At 46.2% G+C, this 19,971-nt stretch overlaps 1 protein-coding gene across 1 annotated transcript in view; it reads right to left on the bottom strand.

Annotated features, from left to right (window-relative positions):
* The window catches only part of DNER (delta/notch like EGF repeat containing), a 205,953-nt gene extending 200,410 nt beyond the window's left edge, over window positions 1-5,543 (bottom strand). The window contains exon 1 of the mRNA XM_083178342.1: window positions 5,267-5,543. Within this exon, the coding sequence (XP_083034468.1) occupies window positions 5,267-5,398 (132 nt within the window). The 5' untranslated portion in view covers window positions 5,399-5,543. The remainder of the gene's footprint in view (window positions 1-5,266) is intronic.
* Window positions 5,544-19,971: the final 14,428 nt, after the last annotated feature.

The following is a 19,971-nucleotide window of genomic DNA, read 5'->3' as shown; positions in this document are numbered from 1 at the left end:
CCCTTGCGGTCCCCAAGTATGATTTCTATGTCCTTGACCATGTTCTTGTATGCATCAGATCCACCAATGATCAGTATTGAAAGTCCTTCTCTCTCCCCCCTTTCATCAATCATCAAACCCATTTCCACTATGAGACAGAGACTTGAGAGACCCCCATACTCAATAGCCCCACCTCTGCCCTTGTGAATTTGTACACATTGCACCTGTAAATGGACATGGATGAGTCCCCCAAACCTGAACCCGATGTCTATGTGTACACTTTCCTTTAGTTTCCGCCCATGTTTGTGCCTGCTTTGCCTTGCCTCCAAGTTAATTTATTTAAAGTGTATACTGAAACCATATGCCATGAGTGTTTTTCATTCCCCCCCATTCGGCCTTGTATTCCAACCCATTTATTATATCTGCAAACAATAAAAATTCTATATTGATTTAAAAAAAAAAGCAACCAAAAAACCATTCTTCAGAGTGTATTTTGATCCTTTCTTTGACAGATGAGTTATGAGCCTGGGTGAGTACCCCTTTATTGGGGGGTCCCCACTCCCCCAGGTACCCCCATCCAGGGCTGACCAGTCACAGTGAGCATTAAACGGCGGGGGAACCTTATGTAAAAAGTGTCCCCCGGCTGTGGCATGACACCGTGGGCCGTTGGAGTCCGGTGCTGGTACCAAAATACGGGGGACCACCAGTTTTTTGTCCCCCCCCCCCGTATTTTTGGAACCAGAACTGGTCAAAGAGTCCAGGGCTGGTTTCAGAAATACGGGAGACCCCTTCGCTTTTTGTCCCTGATATTTTTGGAACCAGGTCCGGCTCAATGAGCCCGGGGCTGGTTATGCTCAGGAGGGGGGACCCCCATGCCATTTTTTTTTTTATTTAACTTTTACACATAATTTAACATAGAACCATGCACAGATCTCAATGATCTGTGCATGGTTCTGTCAAATTTGCCTGTCAGAACCCGGTCTATTTTTTTTAGTAACGATTTCCCGAAATCCCATCTCATTAAATTTGTAAGTTGTTTACTTTATAATGGGAAAACATCTGGATGCGAATTTATTATTTCAAATTGTATTATAGAATTTTCTATAAAACGTGCAAGCGGCGTGGCTGAAACACTTTTGTTTAGGATTTGTTTTATTTCATGGCAGATGCTGCTAAGGGCCACTCACAGTGTACTAGAGATGGTGGGTTGTGACTTTAACCGCACAGCAATTAGTTTTTACCATATAAGAAGTTGCAGATGAAGCACAAAAAAACTTCCCATTAAAAAAAAGCCGCAGACACTACAGTGTAGCACTTCATGCACCGATTCAGGATCAAATTAATCAGTATAATTTAGCAAAGCTTTTTTTTCACTTCCAATTGATTTGTTTATGCATTAAAGAGCACATTTCGTCGAGAAGGCTAGACGCAACAAGAGAGGCTATTTACTGCAGCTTGAGCAATAGTGTATGAGGACATAGGGGTACTCCCTAAATAGTAATAATAATAATAATAATAATAATGACAATAATAATAATAATAATAATAATAATAATGACAATAACAATTCCAAACCAGTATAATACACATATGTTTGTCGTATTTGTATTATGCTGACTTGAATTATTATCTGGTAAACATTAAAACAACAGTATAAAATTTACACATCACCATATAAATAAAGTATACCGATGTACAAAAAGTACTGACCAACGCAGATAACAATTGTCATTGGTGGACTCTCCTTATGTAGTTGAAACAAAACTATCTATGGGAATGCTTTTTAATCCCATTGTCTTTACTTTTCCATAAATGATTGCATTCATGTTTGTAATCATACACACAGTGGCCCTTATTCTGGTTCACTCACAAAGGCAAATTCCTTCTCAAATGGACAAAACCATGTGCACTGCAGGGCAGGGTGGGGTTTTACTTTTAAGTGAAATCTAAATTGCAGTGTAAAAATAAATCAGTCAGTATTTTCTCTGCACAGAAACAAAATAACTCACCCAAATCTAACTCTCTCTGCACATGTTACATCTGCCCCACCTGCAGTGCACATGGTTTTGTCCATTTGAGAAGGAATTTGCTTTGGCAAGTGAACCTGAATAAGAGCCAGTATGTGCATGCTTCTCTACTCTGTTAGAATATCCAGGATTCTCACAAATCTTGAGTTCTCAGAGGAGACCAGTCCAGATAGACCCGGCCTACTTCCCACTAAAGTGGGTAATGTGAGGGCTTTACATGGCAATTCACTGCAAAATGCATCATCAAGGACTTTCCACAAAACGTGGCACAGAAGGGCCATGATCACATGCAAGTGTATGCACATCCCCCTTTTATGTGCCAGTCCAAGATGGCATTGGGCAATTATGATGAGATCAAATTAGCAGAACAATAGGTGCATCTGCAAATACAATGCACTGTCAGTCCGCATTTTGGAATATGTGATTGAGCCTTAGTGAAAACACACAATATTTGAGCTAAATCAACAGCCTTCTGTTTACTTCTAGCAAGTGGCTTCTATTTCACTGCTGTCATATGAGCTGATAACATGGGATCAGCCTGATTGCAACCAGTCAGCTAACACCACCATTTGGGTGCTGGACAGTCATTACCCTGACGTCGGGATCCAGACAGTCAAAACCATGACACTCGGGGTCCTGGCGGCCACCGGCTATTCTCCCTCGTGGGGGTCCACGACCCCCATTGAAGGAGAATAGAATAGGTGCCCACAAGGGGCTTTGTTGCGCTCGCCCCGCTGTCTGAGTCCGGCCAATCGGGATCCCGATGTCGGGCTAATGACTGTCGGGACCATATACCACACCCCCACCATATATCACAGAGCTGCATGGCCTATGGAGATTAAGAACAACTGTGCTCACAAACCTAAAGCTTCATACACACTATGCGACCCCTGGCCGCGGCCGATATTGAGTGTACACACTAAACGAGATTGGTAAAATAGATCATTCAGTGACATCACTGGGACCCGCTAAACATGCAGGTCATTTGGCTACATAGCTAAATTGGCCTGCGTGTTCAGCAGAGGGGAGGGGTCGTTAGCTCCCACGCATCGTTAACGATATTGAGTGTACACACTAGAGCGGTATGGGTCATTGGGTCGACCAACTTTAGGGCGACATGCATTGGGTTGAACACTGAAGGTTGACAGGCTTTGAGTCAACACCTGAAATAGGTCGACATAGCTAAGGTCGGCAGGGTTGCAAGGTTGACACAAGCATTAGGTTGACAATGGCAAGGTCTATTTTATCAGAATGTCGACATGCTCGTCATGCTTTGGGCACGGTGCTTCGCATTCTCCCTTCCTGCCCTAGTGGATGGTAGGGCATGAAATACCGCCTGTCAGCACTAAAAAAAAACCATGAAAAACTCATATCGACCTTTGGACTGTGAACCTAAAGCTTGTGTTGACCTTCCCACCCTGTCGACCTTAGCCATGTCGACCTATTGCAGGTGTCGACCTAATGCCTGTCGACCTTTAGTGGTCTACCCAATGCATGTCGACATTTATAGGGTCGATTTAATGACCGTATCGCCACTAAACAACATTTTAAAAGATATCGCTCAGAAGCCCCACTTTCCTCTAGTGCAGTGATTTTCAACCTTTTTCAACTCGTGTCACATGCAACAAGATTTTAAAATTGGCACACCATCAGACCCCCACAGGGAAAAACACATTGGTCCCCACAGAAAAAAAAACATTGTCCCCATATGAAAAAAAAAAGACCGATCCTCACAGGTAACGAAAATAAAATACATTGGCCCTCACATGAAAACAAAAGACCAGTAAAAATAACAGCTGAACTAGTGGTGGTGGCTGTTAACTAGTGTGGACATCTCTAGATCTGGTGGCACACTTGAGAACAGCTCAAGGTACACTAGTGGGCCACGGCACAGGGGTTGAAAAATGCTCCTCTAGTGTGTAAGCGAGCATACCATGGGGAATTTACATGCAATTTGGGCACTTTTTATGCGATTTTCGCATGCAAATCACATGTGACTGACAGCAGGTCCAATGCGATGTGGGGTCCTGTGCGCATCGCACCCGATCCTGCGAGTTGCACCGGCTGCAGAAGCGATCTGTTGGATCGCATCCGAGTTGGGCATGCTTGGCTGGGATCGCATGCAATATATCGTATGTGAACAGACCTTCTCGGGAGGCTCAAGGGGAGATTGGGGGCTACTTCTCAACTCTGAAAAGTCGCCCTTGTGTATGAGGATTCTGTATTATTTCAGCACAAAAAATAAAAGAAAAATTAAAACCATTGGACTACATTTCCATATTACATCAATAGATCCTGTATAAAGATAATATTTAGTACAACCCACGTTCAAAAGTGTCAGATATTTGCTTTTAAAAACTTCAGCACCAAACACTATAAAGTCTTAACAATGACACGAGACCCATGTTGTTTTTGCCTCAATGTTAAGCATCAATTTAATCATAGACATCTGACTAAGCCATTTACTTACACATCTGCCCACGTGAGGAAATAACTGTTATTGCGACTCTCATTTGGAACCATTAGTGCTCAATAGCAAAAATCCAGGGACTCATACAGTGCGACCAACGCATTACTGAACATGCACAATGATAATGACTGCTGGCTGGGGAGGCACAGTACCACAATATAACATGTATGTATGAAAGTATCCACCCAAATAAAGCAAAAAGGAGCTAATCCTTTCTGTAATAATAAAATACTTTGTACATTTGTGTATAGACCATATACAAAGTCCTCACATTGCAATAAACTGCTATAGTCTGTCTACCAGTACACAAAGACACAAAGGTGAGGGCTGCTGTTCCCATGTAGGAATATAGACCAGCATGGAGAACTATGAGGCGTTCGAATCAGGATGTAAGTGTCGATAATATATATATATATATATATATATATATATATATATATATATATATATATATATATATATATATATATATATATATAATTATTATTATTATTACACAATGGAGCAAAGTAAAACAAAATAACGCAAAATAAAGCAAAACAGCACACTGCAAGCCCATACTAATTATTCCCCCATGCAATATGCATATACAGTATATAATGACTGCTATATAATATGTGTGTCGTGCAGCATGAAATGAGTACCACAGTAATTACTGTATGTGCAGGTGTATATGTATATATGTGATGTGTGTACATATATATATATATATATATATATATATATATACACACACAGACACATACATGCTGGATGTGAGTGTAGCGTGCGTGTGCCCGGGACGCCCTACCTGTGTGTCGCCGCTGTCGCACGACTCGCCTCCGCACGGTTCCCCGGGGAGGTCGCCTGAGACCAGGAGACCAGCGAGGAGCAGGAGGCAGAGAGCTTGGAGAGGACCGGGAGACCCCGGCAGCAGAGGCATGAGGGAGGCCGGCGTGTGGGGATGTGCTATCCGCTGCTATGGATCTCAGTGTCTGCTCCTGGTACCCGCTGCTGCTGCCGCCGGCTCTGGATGCTGCTGCGATCACTGAGCTCGCTGCCGGGTCCTGTTACCATAACAACCCGGTGACTGACAGGATGGAGAGCGGAGAGGGGCGGGGAAAGGGCAACAGCAGGGAGGGGGCATGTAGATGAGGGCAGTGCAACGTGGAGAGTAGTGCTGCCATAGGGTTCCTATTACCAGTGCTCAGAGGAAGGGGGCGGAGCAGGAGACATGGAATGGGGATTATTAATAGGTGATGTACGAATGGTAAATGGGAGATAAGTAATGTCGCTGAAAATAGCTCAGTCTTCTAATTATGATGATAGTGGTGGTGAAGTTATGGTGAATGGTGTGGGGGTTATTCAGCCTTGCGAGTCCACCACCCGCGCCTCCCCCCCCCCCCCCCACGCATATCTATGGTTACTCTCAGGTAACCTTACATGTCAGCTGCCCGCCCCCCGGCACCCACGTCATGGGCCGATTTCCATGGGAACGCCCATGAAACACTGGGCGTTCCCATGCGCGCGACTATTCGCCACCAGCCGCCACCCCCCACACCCCCCCCCCCCCCCCAGGGCCGAAACTAGGGTTTCTGGTGCCCGGGGCAAGACATACATTTAGTGCCCCCCCCCCCCCCCCCCCACAAAAAAAAAAAAATTATATATATATATATATATATATATATATATATATATATATATATATATATATAATTTTTATTTTTTTTCCAGAAGCAGGCACACATTTGGCATTTGGTTTTGCACAGAAAGAAAAACATTAATCAGAAGCCATTTATGTGTGCTTATAGACAGCAGAAGGGGGACATTAAACTGGGACAGTGCGCGCCGAAGGCGCGCGGTAAAAATTTAGGGCATTTTTTTGGGGGGGGGGGGGTGGTCACATAGTAGTATCAATTCACATTATAGAACACACCGTAATGCCCAGTACACATTAATCAGAAGCCATTTATGAGTGCTTATAGACAGCAGAGGGGGGAGATTAAACTGGGACAGTGCGCGCCGAAGGCGCGCGCTAAAAATTTAGGGCATTTTTTTGGGGGGGGGGGTGGTCACATAGTAGTATCAATTCACATTATAGAACACACCGTAATGCCCAGTACATATTCCAGCACACACCCTAATGCCCAGAGCACATTACACCACAAACCGTAATGCCCAAAGCACATTACACCACAAACCGTAATGCCCAGTACACATTATACCAAACACTGTGATGCCCATTATACAAAATGACACACACCGTAATGCTCATTACATATGCCACACACGCTAATGCCCATTACGCATATTACACACTGCAATGCCCCTTACACATAATATTACATGCTGTAATGCCCATTACACATAATGCCACTGACCGTAATGCCCACTACACATAATATCACATGCCGTAATGCCCATTACAATTTATAGCACACACCGTAATGCCCATTACACATTTTAATTTGGGTAAAAGGTGTCACACACACACATATGGGGAAGAGGGGATCAGACACCAGGGAAATTGGGCAGATAGGGTCACAGACACAGAGGAAGGGGGTAACAGGGGTCACACATGGGGGAAGGGAGTACAGGGGGGTCAATCCCTGGGCACTCACCAATTTGTGGGGGGAGCTGCAGGGTGTCCAGGTAGCCAGTGGATCCAGGGACAGGGCGAAGAGGGTGCCTGCTGCAGGAGGAGGGAGATGTAGTTTCCCCCATGAAGAGACAGGCAGGGCTTGTCCAGACTCCAGCCCCAGCGCGTATCGCTGGGCGCGCACTGTGTTTATCACAGACACTAGAGGTCAAGCACACCTCTAGTGTCTGTCTGTTGTTTCATGGCGGCGGCGGCCATCTTTGATGTGGCAGCGGCGCCGCAGACATACATCTATGTCTGCGGCGCTAGCTCCCCGCTGCTGCCGCTGCTCACACCAGCGACACCCTGCCTCCAGCGCCCCCCTGCCTCTAGCGCCCGGTGCGCGTGCCCCCCCAGCCCCCCCCCCTAGTTACGGCCCTGCCCCCCCGCCCGCTGTCTTGTGTGTGTGCACCCGGCGAACAGTCTATTTGCCGTTGCCGCACACACCCGGCATATGCACATGCCCAGAAATGCAGCTGCGCATACGCCAAACAGCGGTCCCCGTGCGAACGAACGGTCCGTGTGAACGGACCAGAATAACCCCCAATATGTGGATGCTATAGCCTGGAAAGAACTGCTGCAGTGTGGCTGAATCAATTTGCAATATATAGCACTCTGTACCAGATTCCTTTGGGGACTATTTTGTAAATGAAACAAAGGCTTTTCTGCAGCAATTTAGCTGGAGAAAGCATTTTGTTTATGCTGTTTACTCTCTGTATCTATTTGAGAAGTGCATTTTACTGATCTGGCTAGGCTGTAATAGGGACTGCCATGGGACAGTGTGTATACAGTATATAGAGTGATGTGGCATTATGTGGACCAGTAATAATGGGGCAGATGTATTAAGCCTGGCGAAGAGATAAAATGGAGATAGTGAAGTGAAAGGAGATAAAGCAGCAGCCAATCAACTCCCAACTGTCATTTTCAAACACAGTTCATTGGCTGGTGCTTTATCTCCTTTTACCTTATCTCCAGTTTATCTCTTCTCCAGGCTTAATACATCTTCCCCAATGTCTGTTATAGGGTCAGGCGTGCCACCTGTAGCTATCCAGGGAACAGCCTAACCTATGATAAACTCCAGGGCCACAGAGACATGTTCCATTGGATGTTCTTCCAAGATGGGTACTTCAACGCAGTCGTTTACTATGGTCAGGGGTGGATTAAGAGAAGAAGGGGACCATTTTATCTGTCAGTGGCTGCGCATACGCCCAACCCGTGCAGGGGTGTGACACAGCAAAAGGTGGTTTTGTGGGGGTGTGATTACATGGTCACATCATAGTGGCCACATCCCCATTTTCCAGGGGCCTTTCAGCCTTTCTAAGAGTGTGGGCAAGTATAAAACTCCATACAGTTAAGGTCCATACACGCTAGGCAACTATGCCCAGAGAGTATGGACAGCGATGACCGCTGTCATCGCTGGGGGGAAAGCCACTCAGTGCATACACACTGAGCGGCTTTCCCCCTGCCCGACGGTGGGGAAAGGACAGCTTTGCATAATGCTGTCCTCAAAGCCGCTCATCTGCTGTTAATACCAGCAAATGAACGGCTTTCCCGGCGATGATGCCGGAGTGCACTGCAGCGATCACCGCTCATCGTTGGGCCGTACACACTGGGTGGCTTTGAGCGGAAAGCCGCTCAAACAGGCTGTTTTGAGCTACTTTCAGCTCAAAGTTGCCCAGTGTGTATGGGCCTTTAGGGTGGAGCTGTTAGACATTATACCATACTTACTGTTAATAAATCAAGTAAATACTGTATGTGCATATACCACATTGCTAGAAATTTAAATAAACACATTATTATGATTATTATTATTATTATTAATAATCATAATAATAATTATTCTTATTATAAGTAGTAGCATTAGTAGTAGTACATGTAACAAATCCATTTGCAAATGAATAATTCCCATTATGATTGAAACAATGGCAAGCCCAACACAATACAGTGTTATATATAATGCACTAATATCTCTCTCATCAACACACAGAGAGAATGTGTTACAAATACCGCTACAAGCAGCGAAACAGAAGGTCATAGGGCAGACCTCTCATTTGTATCAGTAATGAAGCTGCCTTGTTAACACAGAGGAGGGCTGACAATTGTTAGCCTGTGGGATTAGCAGCAGTAACTGGTCCACTGTAGAAAGCCTTACCATGGTCATACTAACAAGCCATCAGCAGAAACAAAGAGGTAAGGATAGGAAGAAATGGATAGATAAGCAGTCATCCGCCTGCAGGCCATTGTGTACGGGAACGTATCGCCTGGAGTGTTGTGGTCATACATGATGTGTGACTATTGGGCTGCACAACTACATAATAATGCATTGCTAGGTGCAGGGCTGGTGCTATGGTCATCGGTGCCCCCTGCAAACTATAAATTTGCGTCCTCCCATACTTGACAGAGGTACCACGTGCCAAATGTGCATGCTGAAAAAAAGGTGTATAATGCCTGTAATAGTAGTGCCTCTTATACACATAACATGCCCAGTAGCAGCAATGCTGTATGTAAATAGAGATTTTGGTAAAACGTGCCAGAAAAGGAATTGGCGTCTCCCCCAGAACACACAAAAAACAAGGACAGTGTGTGCCGTAGGCGCGCGCCAAAAGAACAGAGCATGGTTTTGTGGGGAAGGGGCATGGCCACATTCACATTACAGTAGTGCCACTTATACACATTGCACCAGCTAGAGAGCTCCATAGGCAGACTGCACCAGGTAGAGCATCATTGACACACTGCGCAAAGATTACGCACACCATAATGCCCATAACACATTGTCACACACTGTAATGGTTATTACATATTATGCAGCACACCATAATGCCCAATACACACACGGTAATGGCCATTACGCAATATACCACAAACAGTAATGCCCATTACACATTATACCACACATAGTAATGCCCATTACACATTGTACCCCACAACATAATGCCTATTACACATTATACCACACACAGTAATGCCCATTACACATTTTACCACACACCATAATGCCCTTTTATATTATACCACACACCATAATGACCATAACACATTATACCACACACCACAATGCCTATTACACACTGTACTACACACCATAATGCCTATTACATATTATACCACACACTTTAATGCCTGTTACATAGTAAACCACACACCATAATATCTATTACATATTATGCCACATATGTGCCGTTTACCTACATGCTCGTTGCCAGGAGTTACATGCTTGTTGCCAGTGGTTACATGCTCCTTGCCAGGGGTTTCATGCTTCCTGCCATGTGGAATTACATGATCATTGCCAAGGAGAGTTACATCCTCATTGCCCAAGGAAGATTACATGCTCATTGCCACATGGAAGTTACACGCTCATTGCCCAGGTGAGTCACATGCTAATTTGGCTGGGGGAGTTTATATGCTCCTTGCCCAGGGGATTACATACTTGTTGTGCGGGGGTTCAGGCGCTTCCTGGTATCGCTGGGGGGGGGGGGGGGATTTTGAAAGAACACAGAGGGGGTGTAATAATGACAGAACACAGGGTGGTGACAGAACACTGGGGGAAGGGGGGTTATAAAGTGACAGAACAGGGAGAGGGGGAATGCAGAGGGGGGTGTGATAGTGACAGAGCAGGGGGGCACAGAGAGGATGTGATAGAGTGAAAGAACACTGGCAGGGAATGACAAAACATAGAGGGGGTTGTGATAGTGACAGAACAGAGGGGGGCTCGAAAAAGTGACAGAGTGTGACAATGCCTTCTGCACCTTCCCCCTGCCCAGTGATCTGAGCTGCAGCGCTGCTCTTGCTCAGGATGCTTGGTTTCTTGCTCCAGCGCTGCCTGTCCCTGCCCACAGCAGCCACTATGGGGCAGATGTAACTTGTGCAGAGAAAATTAGATTTGGATGAGCTATTTTGTTTCTGTGCAGGGAAAATACTGACTGCTTTATTTTTACACTGCAATATAGATCTCACTTTGAAGTAAAACCCCACCCAAATCTAATTCTCTCTGCCCCCCTGCAGTGCACATGATTTTGTCCATTTGAGAAGGAATTTGCCTTTGCGGGTGAACCAGAATAAGGGCCCATGTGTTTGATGACTAGTTGCTACTGCATCCAAATCATTCAACTATCTATAGTAAATGGGTGCATGCAGAAAAGCCAGAGCAGCACAATTGTAGAAATGACCTGTGGTGCGGACACCACCTCTGGGTGATTGCAGCTGAATACTAGTTGGCAACTTTCAGGTGGTTATCGGAAGTAAGTATCTGATAGCAGCAACCATCGCAGACATGGTGGAAAAGGCATTTCCATCAGATAAGAAACATCAATGGTTGCTGACATTTGGGTTCTACTTTTGCTCAGTGACTGCAGTGATGCACTAATGACTGTCGGAATCCCGACTGTCGGGCTACTATACCACACCCGCTTCAGGAAGCATCTGGGACGGCAGCAGCCATCTACCCTCTGCCTGCAATGCAAGCCGCAAGCCCTCCCCATGGATCTGCCCTTGAGTTTCAGGAATATGATCTAGCACCACCGTCCACCTTTTACCTCACTTTTCACAGAGCAGTAGTGCAGTGAGCTATAATGGCTGCCGCTTTTTATACTCCCTATCAGTCATGTCCAAACTATGACCCTCCAGCTGTTATGAAACTATACATCCCAGCATGCCTTGCCATAGTTTCAGCATTCCCTAATAGTAAAACTGTGGCAAGGCAGGATGGGACTTGTAGTTTCACAACAGCTGGAGGGCCATAGTTTGGAAATGCCTGTTAGTCCAGCACTTTATTTTTTTTCTGAAATCTTTGCAAAGGGCTGACAAGGGAAATCCTTCCACATCTTATCATTTACACCTGTGGTAGCCAACCCTAGTCCTCGAGAGCTACCAACAGTGCATGTTTTGCAGGTCTCCTCACAGAATCACAAGTGAGCTAATTCGCTCCATCTGTGGATCTTTTAAAATGTGTCAGTGATTAATGAGTGCAGCTGTGCAGCAGCTAGGTTGTCTGGAAAATGTGAACTGTTGGTAGCTCTCGAGGGCTAGGGTTGGCTACCACTGATTTACACTAACTAGCTAGTGTGTGGGCACCTTTACACTGGTAACTCTCAACCTTCTTTATCTAAAAAATTATTAAATATGCAGGATCCGAGCAAATAATTTCTGTTGTCAAAAAATGATCCTTATTCACAGTATACACAATGCAGTTACACCATTTTTGAGAATCACCATCACAAGAGACCAATAACCTAAATTATGAAATAGTGGTTTGTCTCCAATGGTAAATGATTCCTCTGTATATTGTTTGAGTCTATGAAGTGGTTTCTGAAGTCTTTTGGCCATAAAAATCATGCAGAACATTAATTTGATAGAAGTTATTAGGATCCTGCTTAATACAAAACATCACACTACAAATATTGGTTCAAGTTTGTTTTGATTTTAACCAGGAAGCAACAGAATCATTAATTTGATTAACAGATGTGGAGTTTAAACAAAGGGCCTGATTCAGAGCTGAACGCTGTTTGCGTATATGTTAGCATCTTAGCGAACAGGTAAACACTGGCCGCCGCCTGGCCAAGGAAATGGTGAAAATGTTGCTTTTATTCATTATTTTTACATTATAATCACTTATAATTTATATTCCAATCCAATTATATGTGAGTATAATCATTACTATTTATTTTTAAGTAGTCATTTGTCAAATTTCCAGTGAAAAATTCAGTAAAACCACGGTATTACAGTTATGATTTTATTGTGGGAAAAAAATATGCAATTTCAGCAATACACAAAATTAATATTTTGCTGGATAGCCTCTGTTTTTAATAACAGCTTAGATTCATCGAGTAAACCAGACGCCCCAGATCTTCAGGTGAAATTTTGTGGTGCTAGGCCTGGATTATGGCTTCGATCAGCTACTTGGATTTTTTCGTGATACCATCATTTTAAGCCTTGATCAAAGATTTTCTATCAGGTTTAAATCCGGACTATTTCCTGGGCAAGGCATGAGAACCGAACCACTTCATGGAACTCTTGGTGGTATGACATGGCGCTCTTTCCTGCTGAAAGATACACTTCCGCATGTCACCTTCAAACAAATTCTCGATTGTGGGCAACAGTTTCACATCCAGCACTGTTCTTGATACTTTTTGGCATTGATATTGCCATCAACGACTGTCAAACGTCCCACACCATGGCTGGCCATGCTGCCTCACACCATCGCACCCACTAGGTACTTCATAGTTGCCCTGGTGCACTCGGGCAAAAGATATTCCCCAGGCCGACACCGAATAAATTTCACTCCATCACTCCCGAAGATGCTGATTTTGGTTTCGTCACTCCAAATAATCTTGATCCTGTCTTCTGTCCTCTCCTTGTGTGCCAGAGCCCAATGTTTCTGCCTCTGTTTCTGGTTTAGATACGGCTTCTTTCTAAGGGTCCTTTTTTTTTTTTGGTCACCAGATGTTTTCATTATGTTGATGATGGCTTTTGTAGACAGTATTGAAGGGTCTGGCGACAGATTCTGCGCTCACCTTGTTTTGGAAGCGTGGGCTTTCTCCCAGTTCTTGTGGCTGATTTCGTTGATCCACTGCTTGCAAACCTTATGCAGTTTCCTTACACCTGACTTCGTTGCCCCACCACCCAACCTCTTCGCAAATTCTTTGTAGGTATACCCTTCTTCAGGAAGCGTCATGACTTTGCCTCTCTTCCCAGGTGACCAGTCAACACGTTTTGAGGTATTGAGCCATTTTAGTTGTAACTCAAACTTTGACAGTAGTTAAAAATCATAAAAATTAAACTCCCATCTAGGTATCATAACATTTTAGAAAAAGCGTATCACCATCACCGGAAAAACCCCCACCAATGGCTTCTACCACTGTGGCAAATGCACAGGATGCAAACAACAAAAGACACTAAGCACTAAACCAACCACAGAATTCAGATCTTCAAAAACAGGAAAGATATGCCCGATAAAAAGCCGAATCACCTGCGACACTAAGGGACTGATATATCTCTTAGAATGCCCATGCAAGAAACAGTACGTAGGCCGAACCACAAGACCACTGAGAACACGCCTGAATGAGCACATCCGCAACATCAGAAAAGGTTTTGAGGACCACAACCTATTACAGCATTATAAAGAACATAACAACAGCGACCCAGACAACTTAACCTTTATAGGGATAGAGACAGTGCAACCGAACTGGAGGGGAGGAGATTACACGCAACTTATAAACACAACTGAACTGAAACAGCGAATGTAGTCCCACTGCACAAAAGTGGAAGCAAGGAAGAGGTAAGCAACTATTGACCAGTGAGCCTTACATCAGTAGTAGGGAAATTGATGGTAACACTCTTAAAACAAAGAGTTGTAGAATATCTCAAAACCAGCAATTTACAGGATCCAAAACAGCATGGGTTTACTGGGGGAAGATCATGTCAAACAAATCTTGTTGACTTTTTTGACTGGGTGACTAAAGTAATAGATCAAGGTGGGGCTGTAGATGTAGCTTATCTAGACTTTAGTAAAGCTTTTGACACTGTCCCACATCGCAGACTGTTAAATAAACTTGAAAGCTTGGGATTGGATTCTAAGATAGTTGAATGGATAAGAGCATCGTTGCAGGACAGAAAACAGAGAGTTGTAGTAAACGGAGTACAGTCAAAGGAGGGAAAGGTTACAAGTGGAGTACCCCAGGGATCTGTACTTGGACCGGTGCTTTTTAATATCTTTATTGGTGATATTGCAAATGGAATTGAGGGTAAAATGTGCCTTTTTGCAGATGACACAAAGGTATGCAACAGGGTAGACACACCAGGAGGGGTAAAACAAATGATTGAGGATCTAGGTAGATTAGAGAAATGGTAAAGAGAATGGCAACTACAGTTTAATGCCAAAAAATGCAAAATCATGCACTTGGGTCTCAGAAATCCAATGACTCAATATAGTATAAATGGCACTATAATGGAAACTACTGAGGAAGAGAGGGATCTAGGTGTCACTATTTCAGGGGACTTAAAAGCAGGTAGGCAATGTAAAAAAGCAATGAAGAAGGCAAGTCAGATGCTTGGTTGCATAGGAGAGGTATCAGCAGTAGAAAGAAAGAAGTAATAATGCCACTGTATAGGTCATTGGTACGACCTCACCTAGAGTATTGTGTTCAGTTCTGGAGGCCATATCTCCAGAAGGATATAAATACATTAGAGACTGTACAAAGAAGAGCAACTAAAATGATGCATGGCCTACATCACAAAACGTACCAGGAAAGACTAAAAGATCTTAATATGTATACTTTAGAGCAGAGAAGGGAAAGGGGGGACATGATAGAAACTTTCAAATATATCAAGGGTTTTAACAAGGTACAGGTGGGAGACATTCTTCACAGGAAGAGGAGCAACAGAACACGAGGACATGCACTGAAACTAGAGGGAGGAAGATTCAGGGGAAATGTGAGGAAGAATTTTTTCACAGAAAGAGTAGTAGATAAGTGGAATAGTCTACCATCAGAGGTGGTAGACGCAAATACAGTAGTACAATTTAAACATGCCTGGGATAAGCATATTGATATCCTTACAAAAAAACAGGGATTTTGTACTTACCGTAAATCCTTTTCTCCGAGTCCACAGGTGTCACTGGAGTTACACTGGGGAATAGAAGGCGACCACAGGGAGCATGGGCACTTTAAAATAATTAATCAGTGTGACCAACTCCTCCCCTTCTACTTCCCCTCCCAGGCAGTCATAAAGATCGTGCCCGAAAGGGAGCAGAAAGATATAACACACATCCGAGAGGAGGTTCATCACAACATAACATCATTCAATACAAATAGTAGAAAAAGAATGTATATATATGAAAAAACAAACACACACACACAGAGTCAAACCAGATGAGACAGGTGTGTAATAACCATGTTTAAATAACCCTGACAAGGGAAAACTCCAGAGGTTACCCAATAGGAACCTAACACTGCACATAACAGGTGGAGAACAGCGCTGAGGCGGGCGTCCAGTGACACCTGTGGACTCGGAGAAAAGGATTTACGGTAAGTACAAAATCCCTGTTTCTCCTTCATCCACTAGGTGTCACTGGAGTTACACTGGGGACGTCCCAGAGCTTTCAACCCGGGTGGGTGAGCGCTGAGATCCCCTTAAAACAGAGCGGCCAAACTGAGAAGCTGGTGCCGCAAAGGTATCAAACCTATAAAATCGCACAAAAGTGTGCCGACCTGACCATGTCGCAGCCCGACAGAGCTGTTGCAGGGAGACCCCACGGGCAGCCGCCCATGAAGGACCCACCGATCTGGTGGAGTGCGCGCCTATGTTAGTAGGAGGCGTCTGAGCCTCAGCAAGGTATGCCTGACGAATAGTCAGACGGATCCATCTGGCCAGCGTCTGTTTAGAAGCTGGCCATCCACGACGCACTGGGTCGTAGGTAACAAACAAGACATCCGTCTTGCGAAGAGAAGCCGTGCGAGAGACATAAATCCGCAGGGCCCTCACCACATCCAAAGACCTATCCTCAGGTGAAGCCTCTGTGAATGCTGGAACCACTATGGGCTGGTTCAGGTGAAACGCTGAGACCACCTTTGGAAGGAAAGAAAGACTGGTACGGAGCTCCGCTCTGTCCGGATGAAACTGGAGGAACGGTGAGCGACAAGAAAGCGCACCCAATTCCGAAACACGTCTGGCCGATGCCAGAGCCAAAAGAAGAACCACCTTCCAAGTGAGATATCGAAGATCCACCTCTTCTAAAGGCTCAAATATTGATGACCTCAAATATCTGAGGACCAACTCTAGGTCCCAGGGAGCCGTAGGCGGACGAATAGGGGGCTGAAGCCTCAGCACCCCCTGGAAAAAAGTGTGGACTTCCGGAATGAGAGCAATACGTTTCTGGAAAAAAACTGAGAGTGCTGAAACCTGCACCTTTAGTGTATTCAGCCTAAGTCCAGAGTTTAACCCCTCCTGTAAAAACAGGAGAAGTTGAGCCTTCTTGAACAGAGCAGAGGACACTCTGCGTCTTTCGCACCACGCCACATAGGATCTCCAAATCCGATGATAGTGTCTGGAGGTGACTTCCTTCCTGGCCCTCATCATTGTGGGTATCACCGCCCTAGGGATACCTGCATGTCTCAAGATGGACCTCTCAGCAGCCACGCCGTCAAATGTAGACGTCCTAAATCTGGGTAGATGAAGGGACCCTGACTGAGGAGGTCCTCCTGATGAGGTAGAGGCCACGGCTCGTCGATTAGAAGATCCGTCAGGTTGGTGTACCACGAGCGCCGGGGCCAATCCGGCGCTATCAGAAGCGCTGTTACCCCCTCCCTGCGAATGCGCTGTAACACCCGAGGGATCAGCGGAAAGGGAGGGAAGAGGTAAACGAACTGGAACGGCCAAGGAGCGACCAGAGCGTCTACCCCTGCGGCCTGAGGATCTCGAGTCCGCGCAAAGTATGTTGGGAGCTGGAAGTTGTGGCGGGACGCCATCAGATCCACCTGAGGACAACCCCAACGATGTATTAGGGACTGAAAAACCTGAGGGTTGAGGCACCACTCCCCCTGGTGGGCATGCTGCCGACTTAGAAAGTCGGCCTCCCAATTGTCTACACCGGGGATGAACACCGCTGACAAGGCCTGAGCATGGTTCTGGGCCCAGAGGATGATCCTGCTTACTTCCTTCATCGCCGCCTTGCTCCGAGTGCCGCCCTGCTTGTTTATGTAGGCGACGGCTGTGGCGTTGTCGGACTGAACTCTGATTGCTCTGCTCCGCAGCAGGTGTCCCGCCTGCAGAAGAGCATAGTAGACTGCTCTGAGTTCCAGCACATTGATGGAGAGTAAGCTCTCCTGCCTCGTCCACAAACCCTGGAACTGGTGTTCCAGCGTTACCGCCCCCCAGCCTCGAAGGCTGGCGTCTGTGGTGAGGAGAGTCCACTCCCATATGCCGAACCTCCTGCCCCTTTGCAGGTTTTCGGAGTTGAGCCACCACAGCAGAGACAGACGGGCTCGAGGAGACAGGGTCACCCGCTGCTGAAGATGCAGGTGAGACCCTGACCACTGGTGAAGGAGAGACAACTGGAATTGGCGCGAGTGGAAGCGGCCGTATTGTACCGCCTCGAAGGAAGACACCATCTTCCCCAAGAGTCTGGTGCAAAGGTGCACCGTTACCTGTGGCCGTCGCAAGACCGACCTGACCAGGACCTGCAGGGACTGAACTTTGTCGGATGGTAGAAAAACCTTCATCTGCTGGGTGTCCAGAATCATCCCCAAAAAGAGAAGACGTTGAGACGGCTGTAGCTGAGACTTTGCAAAGTTCAGAATCCACCCATGACTGATGAGAGTCTCCTGGGTGAGCCGTATGTTGGACAACAGGGCCTCCCTCGAACGATTCTTCAGAAGAAGATCGTCCAAGTAAGGGATGATGGTAATCCCCTGAGCCCTGAGGACCTCCATCATCACTGCCATCACCTTGGTGAAGACCCTGGGGGCCGATGAGAGACCGAACGGCAGGGCCTGGAACTGCCAGTGTTGTTCCTGTATAGCGAACCGGAGGAAGGCCTGGTGAGGGGGCCAGATGGGGATGTGCAGGTATGCATCCCTGATATCCAAGGATACCAGGAACTCTCCCTGTTCCAGTCCCTGAATCACCGACTGCAGGGACTCCATCTTGAATTTGACCGCTTGTAGAAACGGATTCAAGTCTTTTAGATTTAGTATAGGCCTTACCGAGCCATCCGGCTTCGGCACCAGGAACAGACTGGAGTAGTATCCCTGAGTACGCTGATCCTCGGGTACTGGAATCACAACTCCCGTTGTCCGCAGCTTGTTGATTGCTGACAACAGAAGTTGCGCCTTGTCTCCTGAGACTGGGAGACCGGTCTTGAAAAACCTGTTTGGAGGGACTAACCTGAAATGGATTTTGTAACCCTGGGTTACCAGATCCCTTACCCACGAGTCCTGACAAGACTGCAGCCAGATGTGACAGAAGGACAGCAGTCGGGCCCCGACTCTGGGATCCCCCAGATGGGACCGTGGACAGTCATGCGGTTGGCTTGGAGGACTTGGGCTCCTGGACAGCTGCCGAGGCGCCTCTGCCTCGTCCTCTGGAGCCTCTAGATGGAGCTCCGCCTCTGGAACGACCTCTGAATCTGGTCGTAGGCCGAAAGGACCGAAAGGAGGGCCTTTGAGGGGTCCTGCGTGTAGTTGGAGGAGCCGCTGAGGGTAGGAAGTGGGACTTACCTCCCGTTGCTTGGGAGATCCACTTGTCGAGCTCTGGCCCGAAAAGAACCTCCCCATTGAACGCCAGGGCCTCCACAGCACGCTTGGACTCTGCGTCAGCCTGCCATTGGCGTAACCAGAGAGCTCTGCGAGCAGATATGGATAAGGCCGAAACCTTGGCTGCAACCATGCAGACGTCAGAAGAGGCCTCTATTAAATAATTGGATGCCTCCTGGATCTGTTCAGCCAGCTGAACAATGGAAGCAGGGTCAGAGCCCTCACGGACCTCCGTTAGGATCTGAGATGCCCATACCCCCATGGCTTTATTTACCCAGCACCCGACCTGGGCCGGACGCTGAATAATACCAGCGGCTGAAAAAATGTTCTTAAGGGTTACCTCCAACTTACGGTCAGAAGTATCCTTAAGAGTGGTTGCACCCGGCACCGGGAGAACCGTCTTTTTAGACAGTCGTGAGACTGAAGAGTCCACTACTGGAGGAATCTCGACCCTCTTTCTACCCTCTGGTGGAAGAGGATAAGCAGCCAGAAACCTCTGAGGTACCTGGAATTTTTTGTCAGGATGATTCCAAGCCTGCAAAATATGTTCATCCAACTCCTCCGCTGGGGGGAAGGTGGCTGACTGCCTTTGTCTCTTTCCAAAGAAAGAAGGACGAGCAGGTATTTCTGTGT

This window comes from Crinia signifera, chromosome 3 (assembly GCF_055691185.1).
Source record: "Crinia signifera chromosome 3, ASM5569118v1, whole genome shotgun sequence".
NCBI lineage: Eukaryota > Metazoa > Chordata > Amphibia > Anura > Myobatrachidae > Crinia > Crinia signifera.
Note: the sequence above shows the minus strand (reverse complement) of the source record. Positions and strands in the feature narration are given on the sequence as shown.